We start from the raw sequence: 19,262 nt of genomic DNA, 5'->3' as shown, positions 1-19,262 counted from the left end.
CTCACTATTGTGGCCTCTCCCGCTGCGGAGCACAGGCTCTGGACGCGCAGGCTCAGCGGCCATGGCTCACGGGCCCAGCCGCTCGGCGGCATGTGGGATCCTCCCGGACCGGGGCACGAACCCGTGTCCCCTGCATCGGCAGGCGGACTCTCAACCACTGCGCCACCAGGGAAGCCCCTCCAAAAGTGATTTTGATGCTAATTTCATTCCCCCACTAATGTTTTGAAAAACCACTGCCTTGGGGAGAAAATATTTGCAAAAGATGTATCTGATAATGGATTATTACCCCAAACATGCAAATAACTCAACAATAAGGAAACAACCTAATTAAAAAACGGGCGAAATATCTGAAAAGACACCTCACCAAAGCAGATATTCATATGGCAAATGAGCACATGGGAAGATGCTCAACATCATATGTTACCAGGAAAATTTAAATTAAAACAACAACGAGACACCCCTACACACCCACAGGACAGCCAAAACCCAGAACCTTAACAAAATGCCGGCAGCGACGTGGAGCCATGGGAACTCTCGTCATCGCGAGAACGGGGTAGTCATTTTGGGCGGTTCCTTACAAAACTGAACACCCTATTACCATATGATCCGGCAATCGTGCTCCTTGGTGTTTACCCGCAGGAGTAAAAAACTTATGTCTACATAAAACCCTGCATAGGGGGCTGGATACAGACATGCACAGGAAAAATGCCATGGAAGGTCAATTTATTCAAAACTGCCAAAACTTGGAAGCCACCAAGACGTCCTTCAGTAGCTGATGGATAAACTGTGGTCCTTCCAGACAGGGGAATGTTATTCAGCTCTAAAAAGGAATGAGCCATGAAGCCAGGGAAAGACACGAAGGAAGCTTAAATGCATGTTACTAAGTGAAAGAAGCCAATCTGAAAAGGCTACACACTGTATGACGATGACTAAATGATATTCTGGACAAGCCAAGACTCTGGAGGCATTTAATAGCTCAGTGGTTGCCAGGGGTTGCAGGGCAGGGAGAAATGAATGGGATTTTTCCTCGTCCACAGAGGATTCTTAGGGCAGTGAATCCATTCCATCTGATACCACAATGTTGGGTAAATGTTGTTTTAGACTCGTCACAGAATGTACAACAGCAAGAGTGAATTTTCATGTCAACTATGGACTTTGGGTGATGATGACATGCCAGTGTAGGTTTGTCAACTGTAACACATGTGGGACATTATGAGGGAGACAGGGCATGTATGGGAATCTCTATACTTTCCATTCGATTCCTCTGTGAACCTAAAACTGCTCTGAAAAATAAAGTCTATTGAATAATAATAATATCACTGTTTTAGGCCATCCGAGAAATATTTATAAGAAGGTATCATATACTAGGTCACAAAGAAATTCTCCATTTTAGAAAGTAGAATTTTTACAGGCTATTACGGGTTGGATTGTGTCCCACCCAATTTCATATGCTGATATCCTAACACCCAGTACCACAGAATGTAATTTTATTTGGGAATAAGGTAGGTTGTTGTTGGGACAATGGTGTCCTTATAAAAGGGGAAACTTGGATACAGACATGCACAGGAAAAATGCCATGTAAAGGGCAAGTCCCAGGTCAGGGTGATGCTCTACAAGCTGGAAGAGGCAAGGAAAGGTCGTCCCCCAGAGCCGTTAGAGGGAGCACAGAACTGCCGACACCTGGATCTCGGGTTTCTAGCCTCCAGAACTGTGAGACGATACATCCCTGTTGTTTAAGCCCCCTGGCTTGGGGTACTTTGTTATGGCAGCCCTAGAAAACTAATATACAGGCTGAATTCTCTAATTATGACATAGTAAAGCTAGAAATACTAGAACAGAATTTTGGGGGGAAAAAGACAGCTGAAAAAAAATCTCTTTTTACTTAGCGGGTCAGAGAGGATACCAAAATTACAATGACATATTTTTTAAGAATAATAAAAACATAAACACAACGTATTCAAAAGGTATGAGGTGAGGGGCTTCCCTGGTGGCGCAGTGGTTGAGAGTCCGCCTGCCGATGCAGGGGACGCGGGTTCGTGCCCCGGTCCGGGAAGATCCCACATGCCGCGGAGCAGCTAGGCCCGTGAGCCATGGCCGCTGAGCCATGGACGCTGAGCCTGCGCGTCCGGAGCCTGTGCTCCGCCAACGGGAGAGGCCACAAGAGTGAGAGGCCCGCGTACCGCAAAAAAAAAAAAAAAAAAAGGTATGAGGTGAGAGTCACCACCAAAGGCCAGTATGAGGAGCCCTATCGACAGCTTCTCAGGGAAACAACCAAAACTGGTGAAAATCATTAAAAAACAACAATTTAAAGTCTCTCTAAATTGTCCTAAGGGCAGAGAGCAAGTGAAGAGACATGTATTCAGGAGAGTCTGTGGCACCTGAGCCGTGAACCACTCTCCCCTCTCCTCCAGCCTAAGCAGGTGTGGTCAGCAATGCAGTCCAGGGATGGGGCATCTCTCCAGGAGGGGAGGCCGGCATCCCCCCGACCCTGAGTTTCAGAGGCCACATTCTTTGTGCATATGGCTCCCACCTGCCCTTCTTGTAAGGTGACGGCTCTTTCCCAGGTATGGCAGGCTGAGTCTCCCGGGACCTCTTCCACCTGGCCCCAGCTGCTGCAGGGGGCCCAGTGCCTGAGGCCGTGGCTCAGAGATTTTGGCCGGGGAAGAGGTTTTCCATAAAAACAGAGAGCTCCAAAACACTCCCCAGAGGAACTGGCTTTATTTTTTTTATTTTTTGCGGTACGCGGGCCTCTCACTGTTGGGGCCTCTCCCGTTGCAGAGCACAGGCTCTGGATGCGCAGGCTCAACGGCCATGGCTCATGGGCCCAGCTGCTCCGTGGCACGTAGGATCTTCCCGGACCGCGGCACGAACCCGCATCCCCTGCATCGGCAGGTGGACTCTCAACCACTGCGCCACCAGGGAAGCCCGGAACTGACTTTATTTGAAACTGTATGAGGAAGTTCAATCCTAAGGACATTCTCAAAAACACTGTAGATTTTGGAGGTGAACAATTAAGAGGAGGCTGGTAGCTCTATGGCAGCAATAAGATAGACCACAGGTCATTTAGTTTACCAGAGAGAACCAGGGAAGAGCCCTCTGTGTAAGAACAAACCTCAAGGGCTGAGCAAAGAGACAGGAATTTAACCAGATCAGACCTTGGAGCAGTTTATGTCCCAGGGTACTGGTGAAAACAACAGAGCAGCCAGGCTGCAGTGAGTGGAGCTGAGCAGCTGGTGTGATAAGGACAGAGGCAGCCAGATGAGCAGACCGGGAGAGGAAGAGGCCCCTGTACACCCGCTGCCACTGGGCGACTGCACAGCCCACAGCTGTGCTCTCTGGGGGCGACCTCACTGGCTGCACACTGCAGGGGAAGGACACTTCTCTGAAACCGTCCAGCAAGTCACTAAACAAATAAACAAGAAAATGGTGAACACAGCTCTGGAGAGGGGACAGGGGACAAGTACCCAGAGTTGGTATACTGTGTTACCTAAAATATCTACGTTTTAACAAAAAAATTATGAGGCATGCAAAGAAACTACAGAATGTGACCCATCACAGGCAAAACGAGCAGACAATATAAACTGACATTGAGAGGACCCAGATGCCACACTTAACAAAGACTTCAGGGCAGCTGTTATAAAGACGATCAGGGCTTCCCTGGTGGCGCAGTGGTTGAGAGTCCTCCTGCCGATGCAGGGGACACGGGTTTGTGCCCCGGTCCGGGAGGATCCCACATGCCGTGGAGCGGCTGGGCCCGTGAGCCATGGCCGCTGAGCCTGCGCGTCCGGAGCCTGTGCTCCGCAGCGGGAGAGGCCACAACAGTGAGAGGCCCGCGTACTGCAAAAAAAAAAAAAAAAAAAGACGTTCAAAGAACTGAACAAAACCACATCTAAAGGCAGCTGCGATACGATGTCTCATCAAACAGAGAATATCAAGAAAGAACAAATAAAAAAAGAACCAGGAGCTAAAAAGTACAACTGAAATGAAAACTCAGTAAAGGAGCTCAACAGTAGGTTTGAACTGGCAGAAGAAAGAGTCAGTAAACTTGAAGACTAATGGAGATAATGCAATCTAAAGAACAGCGAGAAGGGACTTCCCTGGTGGCACCGTGATTAAGAACCCACCTGCCAATGCAGGGGACACGGGTTCGAGCCCTGGTCCGGGAAGATCCCACATGCTGCAGAGCGACTAAGCCCGTGCGCCACAACTACTGGGCCTGCGCTCTAGAGCCGGTGAAGCCACAACTACTGAAGGCTGTGCGCCTAGAGCCTGTGCTCTGCAACAAGAGAAGCCACCACAATGAGAAGCCCGCGCACCGCAACAAAGAGTAGCCCCCACTTACAGCAACTAGAGAAAGCCCGTGGGCAGCAACGAAGACCCAATGCAGCCAAAAATATATAAATAAATAAATTTATTTTAAAAAAAAGAATAGCGAGAAAAAGAATGAAGAAGAGTTAAGAGAGCCTCATAGAAAAGTGGTACAGCAGTAACAACATCAATATACTCATAATGGAAGTGCCAGAAGGCATGCAGAAAGAGAAAACCACAGAAAAAAGTATTAGAATGAATAATGGCTAGAAACTTCCCAAACCTGATGAAAGACATTACTCTATGCATCCATGAAGCGGAATGAATTCCACATCAAATAACCACAAAGAGAACCACACCCAGATGTATCATAGTAAAAATGCTGCAAAACAAGGACAGAGGAAACTTTGAAAGCAGCAAGAGAACACTGACTTGTAAATAAGAGAACTATAAGATCAACAGCTGCCTCATCAGAGACAGCAGAGGCCAGAGGGCAGTGGGATGATACAATCAAAGTGCTGACATTCAGCAAAACTATCTTTCAAAAAATCAAGGCAAAATAAAACATTTCCGGATAAACAAAAAATTAGAAAATTTGTTGCTAGTAGACCCACCTATGAAAGATACTTAAGGAAAACAAGTGACCTAGATGGTAATTCACATCCATAGAAAAAAACAAAGGACACCAGTAAACGTGATTATATAATTATAAAAGACAGGTAAATGCATATTTTCTTTCCTTTCTTAACTGATAATTCCCAGGTTGTGTAGTTTATTCCAGAGCACACACACATGTACAGAAAATGGAAAACATCTGGGGAGGCATTTGAACGCTAAACCCTTCCAGGTACAGCTCTCCCCGACCGCAGGGCAGCGTCCTCCGCCTCCAGGCAGCCCTCCCCACCACTGCCCCGCCCACCAGGGCACACCACATAGCAGGCCCTGTTTTGACCAAATGCACCTCATGCCCCCGACCACGGCCCTTACCGGATCCTGGCAGGACGTTGATCACGCCCTTGGGAATGCCAGCCTTCAAGGTCAGCTCTGCAAACTTCAAGGCTGTGAGTGGGGTCACCTGAGGAGGCAGGACAGGAGGGAAGTGGGCTCCGCCATCCCCTGCTGGCAGCCGTCCCCTGCTCTCGACACCCCACAAGCCAGCAGCCGCTCCTCTTCTGGAGGAAAAGGGGTAACTTTTCCTCGCCTGGTTCGGTGGTCCACACCCCACCCACTGCTGGGCCTCAGGCTGAGAGGTGCATCTGTGGGTGCTCAGACTTTGTGGGGGCTGGGTGAGTGGGGCCTTCCAGGGACAATTGCTTTGACCTCTCAGCATCCCATCTCGCTAAAGGGGGAGGTTAAGCGTCACCTCAGGGGTTAGTAAGCAGATGTACGCAAATTACTGGGAAATCTGTTATGCATGTTAAAATGCCTGAGGAGTGCCTAACTCAGGGTAAATACTATAAACCAGTATCACTTTGCTGGTTTTTACTATGTTAATACCCTTGAGGCCAAATCGCCCCAGAGGAGCTGAGTGAGACCCCCTGGGCCCACCGCCCCAGCATCTGACCTTCAGCTCCTAACTAAACCCTCCAAAGTACAGATGAGGGTTCGAGGCTTGTGGGGTGACCTCACCGCAGGGCACCCTGCTCAGGCTCCTCAGCCTGCATGAGGGACCCCGTCACACGGCTTCTTTGAGAGGGGCCTGGGTGGTGGACACACAGAAGCTTCCCCAGGATGTCTGGGCCCTGAAGCACCAGCTTTAACAGCAGACACCCAGGGCTTGGAGCCCGGATCCTGGTTCCCGGGGCCGCACAAGGGGGCTGAGCTGGAGTCTGTGAAAGACCGCCGACCACTCACCAAGCAGCTACACGCACGGCCCGGCTAGCCTGACTCGGCCCCGTGGCCCAAACAACACCAGATCCGCCCAAGGCCGCCTCTGTCCCGTGCGCCGGCCCACAAAGGCCGCCCTCACCCGCAGAGCCCTCCTCCTTGTCCGTCACCCCTCGCAGGTGCCACCCGCCCTCCAAGGCCTCAGGCCCCGCCAGGACGTGCCCGCACCCACCTGGGCAGGCTTGATCACCACTGTGTTCCCCGCAGCCAGGCAGGCGGCCATCTTCCAGGACAGCATCATCAAGGGGTAGTTCCAGGGGATGACAATGCCACAGACCCTGTGGGACGAGGGAAGCAGGCCTTCATCTCTCCGCTCGGCCTGGGTCCCGCGTGGACCTGCCACTGCCGCCTCTCCACTCCAGGGCTCCTGATGTGGCATCACTGGCCCTGGAGAGGGACCGCTGACACCTGCCTTCCCAGGCCCTGATGGGGCAGTATGTCCAGCCTGGCAGTAGCCCCTCTTCCCAGCAGGGTGTGATGGCAGGGGACAGTGCACAGCTTCTGATGGGACACAGTCTAGGGACACAGTTGGGTACGGGCAGCACCAGGAGATGGGGAGGTGACAGCAGGCAGCAGGCACAGGTGAAAACAGGCAAGGGCTGGGACACAGTCAGGGGTCACAGGGGTGGCCGGGGGGACGCGGGAGAGAGTCAGGGGTCATATGTGTGGACCAGGAGGATGTGAGAGAGGGTCAAGGGTCCCACAGGTGGTTGTGGATGAGGGTCCTCCTGGGCATTAGGCCAGGGTCAGTGCCAAGGAGACAAGAAGGACGCAGTCAGTCTGGGGACCTGACGAAGCCTGCCTGCTATGCACTGAGAGATGGTGTCCAGGGTCAGTGCTTCCCCTTTGTCCCAGAGAAGCCTCTGGCTGGGCAGTGTCTCCATGGAGGGAGCCCCTACGTCCTAGGAGACATACTGATGACACCTGTGCTCCCAGGAGGCATGCGGCCCTGCCTCCTCCTGAGCCCGTAGGACTCGGTGATGGCAGCCCCTCCCTGTGAGTCAGTTAGATGAGCTTGTCCACACGGAGCCCCGTGCAGACCAGGTGACTGCTGCTTCATCATCGTCACTGCCGTCTTCTTCATCACCTTCACCATCGTCTCCATCACCATCATCTTCATCTTCATCACCTCCATCATCTTCAACATCATTTTCATCACCATCATCTTCATCTTTATCACCTCCATCATCTTCAATATCATCTTCATCACCTCCATCATCTTCAACATCATTTTCATCACCATCATCTTCATCTTTATCACCTCCATCATCTTCAATATCATCTTCATCACCTCCATCATCTTCAACATCATTTTCATCACCATCATCTTCATCACCTCCATCATCTTCACCATCGTCTTCATCACCATCATCTTCATCACCTCCATCATCTTCACCATCATCTTTATCACCATCTTCATCACCTCCATCATCTTCACCATCATCTTCATCACCATCATCACCATCTTCACCATCGTCTTCATCACCATCATCTTCATCACCTCCATCATCTTCACCATCATCTTCATCACCATCATCTTCATCACCTCCATCATCTTCACCATCGTCTTCATCACCTCCATCATCTTCATCACCATCATCTTCATCACCTCCATCATCTTCACCATCGTCTTCATCACCTCCATCATCTTCACCATCATCTTCATCACCTCCATCATCTTCACCGTCATCATCTTCACCATCATCTTCATCACCTCCATCATCTTCACCATCGTCTTCATCACCACCATCTTAATCACCTCCATCATCCACCATCATCTTCATCACGTCCATCATCTTCACCATCATCTTCATCACCTCCATCATCTTAACCATCGTCTTCATCACCATCATCTTCATCACCTCCATCATCTTCACCATCGTCTTCATCACCATCATCTTCATCACCTCCATCATCTGCACCATTGTCTTCATCACCATCATCTTCATCACCTCCATCATCTTCACCATTGTCTTCATCACCATCATCTTCATCACCTCCATCATCTTCACCATTGTCTTCATCACCATCATCTTCATCACCTCCATCATCTTCACCATCATCTTCATCACCATCTTTATCACCTCCATCATCTTCACCATCGTCTTCATCACCATCATCACCATCTTCACCGTCATCTTCATCACCTCCATCATCTTCACCATCGTCTTCATCACCATCATCTTCATCACCATCATCACCATATTCACCGTCATCTTCATCACCTCCATCATCTTCACCATCTTCATCACCTCCATCATCTTAACCATCGTCTTCATCACCATCATCTTCATCACCTCCATCATCTTCACCATCGTCTTCATCACCATCATCTTCATCACCTCCATCATCTTCACCATAGTCTTCATCACCATCATCTTCATCACCTCCATCATCTTCACCATCGTCTTCATCACCATCATCTTCATCACCTCCATCATCTTCACCATCGTCTTCATCACCATCATCTTCATCACCTCCATCATCTTCACCATTGTCTTCATCACCATCTTTATCACCTCCATCATCTTCACCATCATCTTCATCACCATCATCACCATCTTCACCGTCATCTTCTTCACCATCATTACCACAATCTTCATCACCATCTTCTTCACCATCGTCACCAGCATCTTCACTGTCAACATCTTAACCATCATCATATTCATCACCATCTTCTTCATTGTCATCATCTTCACCGCCATTACCACCATCCTCTTCATTGTCATCACCTCCATCATCATCAGAGAATGTTTCCCCAAACAATGACGGCTCAGCTGACCTGGCAGTGGGAAGAGCACACGCAGAGGCCAAGGGCATGATGGGTCATTGATGAGCCACAGGGTTCATGGGCCAGGAGAGCGGGAGTGCAGTGGGGCCTGAGCCGGCACGGGGCCCCACACACTTTCCTGGGAGTGGTGGGGTGTGCTGAGGGGTTAGGAAAGCCGGCACGGGGCCCCACACACTTTCCTGGGAGTGGTGGGGTGTGCTGAGGGGTTAGGAAAGCCGGTCCTCACCCCACATACACCCAGCACACCCAGAGGGACAAGGCAGTGGAGGGAGCAGGGTGAGAGCCCCCAGGGAAGCGGGAGAGGTCACCGAGAAGGAGGCTGAGGCTCCGGAGAAAAAAACGCAGCACAGACTTCCTGCCCTCAAGACTGAATCATGCCCTCACATCCCGGTGCTGATGACTTAACTCCAGTGCCCCAGGTGTCACCTGATTTGGAAACAGGGTCATCCCAGGTGTAATTAGTTAAGATGGAGTCTCGCGGATTAGGGTGAGCGCCTAACCCCATGTGACTGCCGTCCTTATGAACCGAGAGCCCTGTGAAGACAGACCCGCAGAGGGAGAGGGCCGTGTGGGCGCGAGGGCAGAGCCCAGGAGCACCAAGGTGGCCTCCATCACCAGAAGCCAGTGGGGCAGCCTCAGAAGGAGCCAACTCTACCGACACGTAGCCTGGGACCCCCGGCCCCCAGACTGTGAGATGACCTAAGTCCGCAGCGCGAGTCTCGCAGGCTGTGGTGCTTGGTTACGAAGCCCTGACAAAGCCCCCCACCCGCCAGTACAGGGAAGGCCTCCCCACCGACTCGCCCGGCCAGCCAGGCACCCAGGCAGGGTCAGCGTCCTACTCAGTCCAACGGGATGCGCACCCTGTGCGGGGGCTGAGGCTCAGGGACCTCGCAGACTCACGTGACTGGCCCCTGCACCTGAGGGGGCTCTGAGCAGGGTCCTGGCTCCACACTCCTGACGCTTCGGCTGGGTAGTTCTTTGCTGGGGGGGTGGTTCCTGCAGCCCCCGTGTCCTGACCCCATGCTCTCCCCCGGCACTGAGCCCTCCCGGCGGCGTCTGCATCCACGTGCTGAGCCCTTAGCTCTGCCACATGCCGTCTCCTCGGGTGCCCGTCCCCGTCCTGCATTAGCGAGTCCCCACACTGAGCCTCGCGGGAGAGACACCAGGTCTCAGTGGACACTGCCGGGTGGCCTCGGCCGAGGCAGGCCTGCTGCCTCCACGGGCCTTTGGACATCGGATGGTAAGATGGGGCCCCTCGCTGCGGGTTTAAAATCCCTCCCAAACCTAGTCTTTCCATGTTGACTGGACGTCTGTCCTCCTCCTTGTGCCGCGGGCTGGTCTCGCTGAGGGTTCCTGTCCCCGCTGCTGTGTAGGAATTCCTTGTGCTTAAGTACACCGGTCATTACACTCTTCAGATAAAATTTGGGGGCGTGCCCTCTCTTCCCCCCATGACCCTGACTGATGGAGGGTTACTATAGGGATTAAACACAATTATGGTCTCAAAGTCGTTAAATAGTGCCTGGCAGGGAACAGGGGCTGTGGAGGCGAAAGCTGTTTTCACCCTGAGGACAGGAATTTTCATTGGTTTTTCTCTTTGTTGCATCTCCGGCCCTTGCCATGTCTGGGAGGTAGTGGCTGGCAAATAAACGGCTGTCTGATAAATACACAGAGAGGGGACATCTGAGCCCCCCGCGCAGTCCTAAAAAGTGCCCGGCGCGTGACTCACCCGATGGGCTCCTTCCGGGTCATGGTCAGGTTCCGGTTGGGTCTGGCCTGGTTGATGGGGATGGTGGCACCCTGGAAGAAGCAGCAGCATCACCGGGAGGGGCTCTGGCCCCTCACCCCTTCCCCTGTGGGCAGCCAGCCTGCGCCTGGGACCCAGGGAGGGACAGGGGCTGTGTCCCGATGCCCCCGCTTGTGCAGGACAGGACAGCTGAGGGGTCCAGAGCCGGGTGGAGCAGGCAGCCACAGGGGGTGAGGTGCTGAGCCTGGCCAAGTCCTCAGACAGGAAGCAGGTCCTGCACGGGGACGGTCTCCGGGGCAGGGAAGGGCCTGGAAGGGCCAGGGTGGGGGCCCGTTGCCTCTGGGGGCCTGTGATGCAGGGGCTACCGGGGAGCAGGCACCGGGCAGACCCCCTCCCTTGAGCTCACGCCTGCACTCGGACGGGGCGAGCGCCCAGACCCAGCAGAGACACCGAGAACCTCGCGGCTGTGTGTCTCCCTGGAAGGGCTCAGCCACCACTGCCTGCGGCAGGAAAACCTCCAATAATGGCCCCCAAGTGAGGCCCTGAGCCCTGGGACCTGGTGAGCTGCCCGTACGATGACACAGTATGACAGAGTTGGCCTTAGGATGGGGAGATGGTGCAGGTGGGCCAAGCATAAGCACAGGAACCTCGGGGAGAGCAGGTGGCTCTCCTCTAGGCCTCTGGTTGGTGGCAGCAGAGAGTCAGAGGGGCGGGGTGTGGAGGGCTGGGCGCCGCTAACACCCGGTCCTCCCCGGAAGCGCCAGCAAGGCCCAGCCCAGTGACACCCCGACAGCGACCCTTGAGACCCTGGCACAGAACCCAGCCCCGCCCGACCCGCTTCCCACCTGCAGAACCGGGAGCGGATAACCGGCGTTTTCTTAAGGCCACAAAGCTGTGGCGGGTTGTGGCGCGGCCTTCAGAGTGCTGTGCCGCCCTCGGGGGCCCTGCCGGCCCGGACGCCCGTGGGAGCCCCACCTGGATCTTGTCGCACCAGCCAGCGAAGTAGCGGAAGGTCTGGATGGACATGCCCACGTGGGTCTTCAGCGCCAGCGTGTAGACGGCCCCCGCGTCCAGGGCCTCGATGGTGGCCAGCTCCTCCTGCTGCTGCTCCAGGAGATCGGCCAGCCTGAGCGGGGCGGGCAGGGCACGGGGCTCAGGCCTGGCACGGCCTCGCCTGCCCTTTCGGGGCCCCTCCTCAGGAGCCGGGCGCCCTGCCAGCACCGCCCCACTCAGGTGCCGGCCTCAGCGTCCTCATCTGTGACATGGGACGGCGGCGTGTCCTTGGCTGGAGGGGCGTGAGCATGGTGCCCCGTCCCCCTCCTCTCCTCTCTCTCTTCCTTCCTGGGATATCAATGGATCCACTGCTTCCTAATTACACCTCCTGCCTCTGCGAGAAGACGCCTTGTCCGGGGACAGCATGCCGGTGTCGAGCAGCAACCACTCCACGCGGCTGTACCGGGGATGAGGGACGGAGCATCTGCACAGCCTCCTCCAGGCTGAGCCCACGTCCAGCTGCCCTCAGTGGTCCCTGTGCCCCCGCCATCACACCCCACAGCGTCCTGCCAGCACCCGCCCGCTCCCGCCGCCCTTCAAACTCTCTGGCCGGCACAGACATGTGCCGGGACAGGCGTTCCAGACCGCCTGCCTCTCCCGCGAGGACAGAGACAGCTGGCCTCACTGACCTCCCGCTCCTGCTGGGTGCACGGCCCGCACACAGCGTGGGGCTGGCGAGTGGGACTGGGGACTGAGCAGAAGGGCCCATCGTCACCACACAAACAGGGACGCACCAGGTCACTCTCCGGGTACGAGAGCAAAGGTAAGTCACATTTTGAGAAAAATTATAGACCAAACAGGGGAGATACCGTGTTGTTGGCGTTACAAGGACAAGGGTTCCATCAGCTACAAGGACAGAAGGCCAAAGACATAAATCCATATTAAAGTCAGCATGAGGTGGCCTGTGTGTGTCGGCCCCTAGGTTGTCATGTCTCCTGTCTTTTAAGGTGTTTGCAGCCTGAGACACCTTAGGTCAAAAGCCCGCCAGCGCCAACTTTTACACAGCCAGCTATTTTAAAATAGCCCAAATGTGCACATTTTTAGCCATTGACAAGTGGATGCGTCCCCCAGGAACCTCACCCGACAGCTGTCACCACTGGTGAGACAGGCTGTGCAGTTACAGCCACGGGCCTTCCCAGTCCTCTGATGCAGAGACCCTGGCGTGCGTGCTGCTGTGCAACTTTGCCCGGACACGGGAGCCCCTCTCAGGTCCCTCTCCCCCCGGGAGCACCCCTGTTCCGCCAGTACAGCCTCGGGGGACCTCCCGCTGCGGGGTGCCGCCCGATGAAGCCTGCAGTGTGTTGCTGGCTCTCGTGGCCACGTCTTCTTCCTTGGTCAACCCCCAATCCCTCCATCCGCCACACCTGTGCAAAATGCCATGTGCGTGTGATGTGACTGTGTCACGAGTCCCTAAGTAATTGTCACCTGAGCTGCTTGGGAGGCTGGGGGGCAGCTTGGGTGAGGGTGCCTTCTGCCTGCCAGAGCCTGGTCCCCGCACAGCACCAGGTCGGGGAAGAACGGGCAGGCAGCGCTGGCCTCCTGAAGGTCTGCGGGGTGGGCACCGGGAGGGTCAGATGCTGAGGTACCAGGTGGCTCAGACCCCCTTCCCCGGCCCCTGACCACGGCAGCCTGGGCCACCACCAGACTCTGGGCCGTGGACCCAAGGAAGTGTGCGAGCACAGGGCAGCAGCTTTCCATGGACGCCCACCCGCTCTGCAGGGTCCATTCCGGCAGCTGGGTACACGGCTCCCCGGCTCCTGGGGGTGTCTGGTGACTTTCTTTGACTCTCCCCCTGGACCCTTTCTGCCCAGCTTCTCCCGTAACTGCGTGGTGTCTTGCTCCTGTGATGCACCCACGGGGGTCCCACTTCCGTCCATGGACCAGGGAAATCCTGTCTCGCCCCTCTGCGGGGACTGGGAGGAGACTGGGTCACCAGGAGCTGTAGAGCCCTGAGGGGTCTGTCTACGCAGCTGCTCGGGGCACCTCCCCCAAGGTCCTTGTGGCCAGTGGGCTATTGCAACACGTGCCACCACAGGGCAGCAGAGGGTCTCGGGGGAGGGACGCGGTCTGGCTCAGGGCAGTCCACCAGGGTCCCTGCTCTGCCAGGGTTCACAGCTCTGCCCGATCTCTGGGGCCTCAGATCTCCAGCCAATGCCTTCCTGCAACTGATGGCTCCTGAGATACGGCAGGCTGGGCACGCCCTTGCCCGCCCCAAAGCCACCATCTCCATTCTGTTTTGCAAACCACTCTGGCCCCTCTCTCTGGCTGCCTGTGTGGCGGCGGCCCCGGCATTTCTGGCCTCCGGAGTAGAAACAAAAGGCCTTCGGACAGCAAGGCCACGGCGGGAGCCCTCCCGCCCGGCGACAAGCTGGGACCCTTAGCGCGACCGGGCCCCAGCCCGGCTCCGCAGGACCCAGAGAGAAAAACGGGTTCCTGAGGCCGGCTCAGCAGGCTCCCCGACACGGCTCGGTTCACCCGCCAGCAGCCCCCTTCTGGAAACACCACCCCGCCTCCTGGGGCACCTGATCTTCCCCAGTGGGACCGCCTGGCCCGAGGAGGGCGGGCAGCAGCTCTCCTCCGCGCCTCACCCCACCCGGGTCATGAGCCAGAGCGTCCCAACCCTTCCCTGGACTTCCGACTGCGCCGAGGGTTTAGCAGAAGAGGAACGCGAGAGAGGAGATTCTGGCAGCGCGAGCCAGGCAGGGCCAGGACGACCCGGCCCGGCCCGGCCCGGCCCGCCCCGCCCCGCCCCGCCCCCCAGCTCCTGGGAGCCCCGCCCCACCCCTCCCCCCACCCCGGGCTCCTGGGAGCCCCGCCCCCTCCCCCCCCCCCCGGCTCCTGGGAGCCCCGCCCCCCGGCTCCCCCGCGCCCCCGCTTGGCTCCTGGGAGCCCCGCCCCGTCCCCCCCCACCCTGCTCCTGGGAGCCCCGCCCGGCAAGCAAGCAGTGCCCTCTGGGCCGGCCCAGGAGCAGCTATTAGCCTGCGGTGGCGGTGGCGGTGCCTCGTCTCCGCCCACACTGTTCCCTCCACCCGGGCACCTCCCCCCGGCCCCCGCCTGGGACAGGCCCTCCTGCCTCTCAAGCTTCTTCCTCTGAGAAGCCTCCCCTGGGCCTCAGGCCGTGGTCACACTGCCCTTCCGGGACCGCGTCCTCACGGGAGGACGCGAGCGCCAGCCGCGGCCTGAGACGAAGGCCCGGGACAGGAAGGTGGGTGCGGGCGAGGTCCCACCTGTACAGGAGGCGGCCCCGGTCCCGCGCGCTGATCTTCCCCCACAGCCCGTGCTCAAAGGCGTCCTTCGCAGCAGCCACGGCCTTGTCCACGTCGCTGACCTGGGCCAGGGACACCTGGCAGATGACCTGTGGTGGAGTGGAGCCCTGAAGCCCTGCCTGGCCACCTGGGCGGCCGCGGAGGCGAAGGTCGGCGGACAGGAGGGCATGGGCAGGGTCTGCACGACGAGGGGAGATGGGGCCTGCAGAAAGGGCCGTGTTCCTACGTCCCGAGGGCCTTCCCTCTACTCTCCCACTGACCCGAAACAGGGTGACAGCCTCAGGCTGCAGCCATAAGGCCGAGGGTCAGCTCAGCGTTTGCAAACGGAGAGCAGAGACCATAGATTTCGTGAGGCGCAGGCGGGAGGTTTGCTCCTGAAGGGACGTAAGCCGGCCCAACGCCCCTGCATTCCATGTCCCGAGGCCGCCCACCTCCCGGCAGCACAGGCCCCCATACCTCCCGCCACGTGGATGGGGTGGGAGGGCGGAGGCCAGCGCCTCCTTGCTGGTCACCACAGGTAGGCTGTGCCCTCCCTGCCCACGGCCCCGGCGCCAGGCATCCACACAGCCTCCTGCCCGGGCTTCCCAAAACTGGCCCCGAGGTTGTGGTGGCAGCACCTGACTTTCCTGCCTGAGGGCACCTGTCTGGGTCCACACAACCTGCCCATCACTTTCTTAAACTCCCCTCAGAGGACCATTCTGAGGCCCTGTCTTCTGCGGTGCGTGTCTGTAGGAAGGTGTGTGTGAGCGTGCACGAAAGTGACAGCGCCGTACGTGTGCACCGAGCAGGACAGCTACAGCCAGGGCGTCTTGACAAACCCGGGATGCGAGGCGGGCCTCCCGACGCTGGGGTTATTCTTGAGGTGTGGAGGGGAGGGAATGGCCTCCGTTTCCTCCTTGGGAGGGCTTAACTCTGCTGCAGCCCCTCCAGAGTCCTCCCGCGTCCCCATCACCCTCCCCACCGCATCTCCCTCTACGCCATTCCTATAGGAAGGGCTGGAGGCTGACTGCAGTGTTTTCTCGCCCCAGCAGAGGCCCCCAGCCGGGACCCAGAGGCCCCCAGACTGGGGAGGGGGAGTAGATGGGAGAGGGGGCATCGGGGGCCTGTGCGGGGCCTGCACTCACACTTCCGTCTGTCGGGTTGATGGTCTCATAGGTCTTGGCGCCCTCGGCGTCCACAAACGCGCCTCCGATGAAGAGCTGGTGGGGCATTCGGAGGGTCAGCTTGTTCACGGTCTTTTCCACCTGGGGACGAAGGGCCACAGGCCGGAGCTGCAGTGTGGATTCTTCGCGAAGGGGCATCCTTGACGGGCACGACCCCACCAGAGACACAGGGACCACTCACCTTGCCCCCCCCCGCAATACACAAGCAAGGGCCCGGGCTACTCGGTCTCCTTATCAGATCCAGCCCTGCTGCCCAGGGAGCGGTCGTGTGGGCAGCTGAGTGATAAGCAGAGATGGAGGGCCAGACTCCACAGCTGGACTGCCTGGCTGGAGCCCCGGCTCTGCCACTGACCTTGGGCTGGTTGCGTGGCCTCCGCACACAGGAAGCGCCAGTGGGCAGACAGCACTTGCGGCCCCCAGACATGATGCGGCCCCCGCTCACTGCCCCTCGGGCCTGCAATCCCACGATGAACGCGGAGCCTCTGGGATGCCGCCCCTCCTTCCGCAGTCATTTGTCCACAGCCCTAAGGCCAGCCTGGTGTCCACCCTGGTCACCCATACTTTCTTCATCAGCCCTTGTTCCAAAGCACCAGCCAGACAAACTATCACAAAGCTAATTCCCATAGGAGTTGGTAGTCTACCGAGATACCCCAGGGATGGTTTTTCCACAGTTTCTTTAAAAATTACATTTGCAGTTAGTTACTTCCTCATACTTCATATATACAAGTTGAATGTAGAGGATCATTTGTTTTCCTTATTGGGAGAACATTCCCAATCCCTTTCTCGCTCTCTCTCTCTCTCTCTTTTGTTTCAACCAACGGAATTTCACACAGCTGACTGGTTGCACAGGTGATGGAAGGGCTGAGAAGCCACGAGTCAAGCCAGAGGCTGACACCAGCAGGAAGCCGCTGCCCTTGCTGGGAGGTGGTGGAGCCAGGACTAGGGGTGAGAGGCACCCGGGGTCCAGGGTGAGCTGGCAGGGCTGGAAGCCACACCAGGAAACCCACCAAAGGAGAAAGGGGGTGGAGAGAGAAGAACACTGTAAGAGTCTCTCCTTAATACCCTGTCTCCTGTCTTGGGACCAAACCTGTCCCCTATACTGAGTCTTGGACAACAATTTCCTCTGTTGAGTTTGTCCTACCGCCTGGCATCTTTAGGCTATTTGGAATTACCAAGGGAAGCTTGGGTCACTAAAGCTTCTGGACATCCAGGCTTCCCCCAAGTGTCACTGTGGATCCACAGGTATGGGTGCCTGAGAGGTGTGCAGGCCGGGCCCGCGTGGGGGGCCCAGGACTCACGTGGTCGACGACGCCCAGGCCGGGCCCGCGTGGGGGGCCCAGGACTCACGTGGTCGACGACGCACTTGCTCCCCTTGGTGTCCCCTCGCATCTTTCTTGCTAACAGCTGTATGAAGTCCCCGAAGGTGGCTGCCATGTAGATGTCTTCATTTTCTAACTCCAGGCCGTCACACAGCTCCTTCACTTCCTCAACCAGTCTGGAGGGAAGATGGAAAAGCGAGGGCCTGGAGGAGGCCTGGCAGACCTGCCCGGTTCTAGTGGCAGAGGTGGTGGCTCGTCTCAGCCCCCGAGGCGTGGGTGTCAGCCTACATGAGGGTTAAAAGCCCAGTCCGTGGATTCAGAGGCTCTGGTTTCAAGTTCTGGCTCCAGCACTTATGAATTTGTGACCTTGGGCAAGTGACCAATTGCTCTGAGCCTAGTTCCTTTGCCTGTAAAATTGGACCAATCATGGCTCCTCTGCTATTTCCTGATGAGTAAATGAGACAATCCACGTGGTAATAATTAATAGAAGATTAATAATAATCACTGAAAGACAGTGTGAAAAGAATGAAAACACAAGCCACAGACTGGGAGAAAATATTTCCAAATCACATACCTGATCAAAGACTCGGCTTCAGAATACGTAAATAATTCTTAAAATCAATTCTAAGAAAAAAATCCAAGTGAAAATAGGCAAAAGATTGACCAGATGCTTTACCAAGGCAGAAATATGGATGGCAAATAAGCATATGAAAAGATGCTCCACATCACTCGTCAACAGGAAATGCGAACCAACCACAACGAGATTCGGCTGCGTACTTACCAGCATATCTGAACTTAAAACCACTGGTTAAGACCAACCAGTGGTGAGGCTGCAGAGCACCTGAACCCCGCCCCCTGCTGGCGGGATTGGAAAACGGTACTTTGGAAGCCACGTTGCAAGCACTTTGGCAGTTCCCTAAAAATTAAACATATACTTCCCAACGCTTTTAGGTATTTACCGAAGAGGAATAAAAGCCCCTTTCTAGACACAAAACGGCAGAGCATGAAGCTCCAAAAATCCGTCCCTCCACCTCAACAACTATTGGACAGGCAGGAATCGTCTGAACCAAATGCTTCGGAATTCTCGAGTCTCGGCGACACCTGCAGCTTCCAGGGGAGAACATGGTGAAGAGCTGGGGTGTGGCAGGAACTTCCAGACTTTCCACCCCCAGGGCAGGAGGCAGCAGTGGCAGCAGGTGACTCCTGCCGTGGCCTCCTGGAGGCGGGGGTTGGGGGGCAATGAGGACCTCATCCTCCACACATCTGGGTCGTGGGTTCCAAGTGCTGAGGGGCTGGCCCAAAGGATGGCCAATCCCATACACGCTTTGCATAGTGTGTACGACCCCAGGGATAACAAGAGAAACTTCAATGATTACACACAACAAGGTACACACACCATGCAAAGAAAAGTTTGGAAAAGTCACAAATGGATGGCTCCAACCCTCCACAAGCAAGATTTAACAACCTTCCCGGAGTGAGAGAATCAGATTCTCAGAACCGACACAGCACTACACGCAAAATGTCCAGTTGGAGGAAAACATCGCAAAACATACAAGGAAACGGGCCCATTTACAGGAAAAAAGAATTTGGAAGAAACCACCCCTAGGGATTATCATCAAAGACATTAAATCAACCATCTTAAATGTGTTCAATGACTTAAAGGAAACTAGGAAAATGATTATGAAAAAAATGAGAATATCAAGAAAGAGACAGAAATTATAATAATAAGCC

General features: G+C 55.9%; 2 protein-coding genes across 24 annotated transcripts in view; both read right to left on the bottom strand.

Moving 5' to 3' along the window:
* Positions 1-19,262, bottom strand: part of ALDH1L1 (aldehyde dehydrogenase 1 family member L1) — an 81,474-nt gene that overhangs the window by 9,455 nt on the left and 52,757 nt on the right. For both annotated transcript variants that reach the window (XM_049715734.1, XM_004285454.4), the window contains exons 10-16: positions 17,560-17,707; positions 16,174-16,293; positions 15,011-15,138; positions 11,706-11,856; positions 10,713-10,783; positions 6,368-6,473; positions 5,296-5,383 (exon numbers count right to left, since the gene is read on the bottom strand). In XM_049715734.1, the coding sequence (XP_049571691.1) occupies positions 5,296-5,383; positions 6,368-6,473; positions 10,713-10,783; positions 11,706-11,856; positions 15,011-15,138; positions 16,174-16,293; positions 17,560-17,707 (812 nt within the window). The remainder of the gene's footprint in view (positions 1-5,295; positions 5,384-6,367; positions 6,474-10,712; positions 10,784-11,705; positions 11,857-15,010; positions 15,139-16,173; positions 16,294-17,559; positions 17,708-19,262) is intronic.
* On the bottom strand, positions 6,497-9,138 carry LOC125965573 (uncharacterized). Of its 22 annotated transcripts, XM_049715735.1 has the most exons (4): positions 8,715-9,138; positions 8,613-8,672; positions 7,727-7,804; positions 6,497-7,333 (listed from the first exon to the last, which is right to left on the bottom strand). In XM_049715735.1, the coding sequence occupies exons 1-4, from the start codon at positions 8,937-8,939 to the stop codon at positions 7,091-7,093; spliced, it is 606 nt and encodes a 201-aa protein (XP_049571692.1). In that variant the 5' UTR covers positions 8,940-9,138; the 3' UTR covers positions 6,497-7,090. The 22 variants fall into 22 exon arrangements, 2 of the variants coding, with proteins under 2 accessions (XP_049571692.1, XP_049571693.1); XR_007479612.1 differs by lacking the exon at positions 8,715-9,138 and having other exon boundaries at positions 6,497-7,324; positions 7,772-7,813; positions 8,643-8,686; XR_007479622.1 differs by lacking the exons at positions 7,727-7,804; positions 8,715-9,138 and adding an exon at positions 8,421-8,447 and having other exon boundaries at positions 6,497-7,324; positions 8,658-8,686.

The sequence above is a fragment of the Orcinus orca genome, chromosome 10 (genome assembly GCF_937001465.1).
Source record: "Orcinus orca chromosome 10, mOrcOrc1.1, whole genome shotgun sequence".
Classification (NCBI taxonomy): Eukaryota; Metazoa; Chordata; class Mammalia; order Artiodactyla; family Delphinidae; genus Orcinus; species Orcinus orca.
The sequence above is the reverse complement of the archived record's forward strand: the minus strand, read 5'-3'. Positions and strand labels throughout refer to the sequence as shown.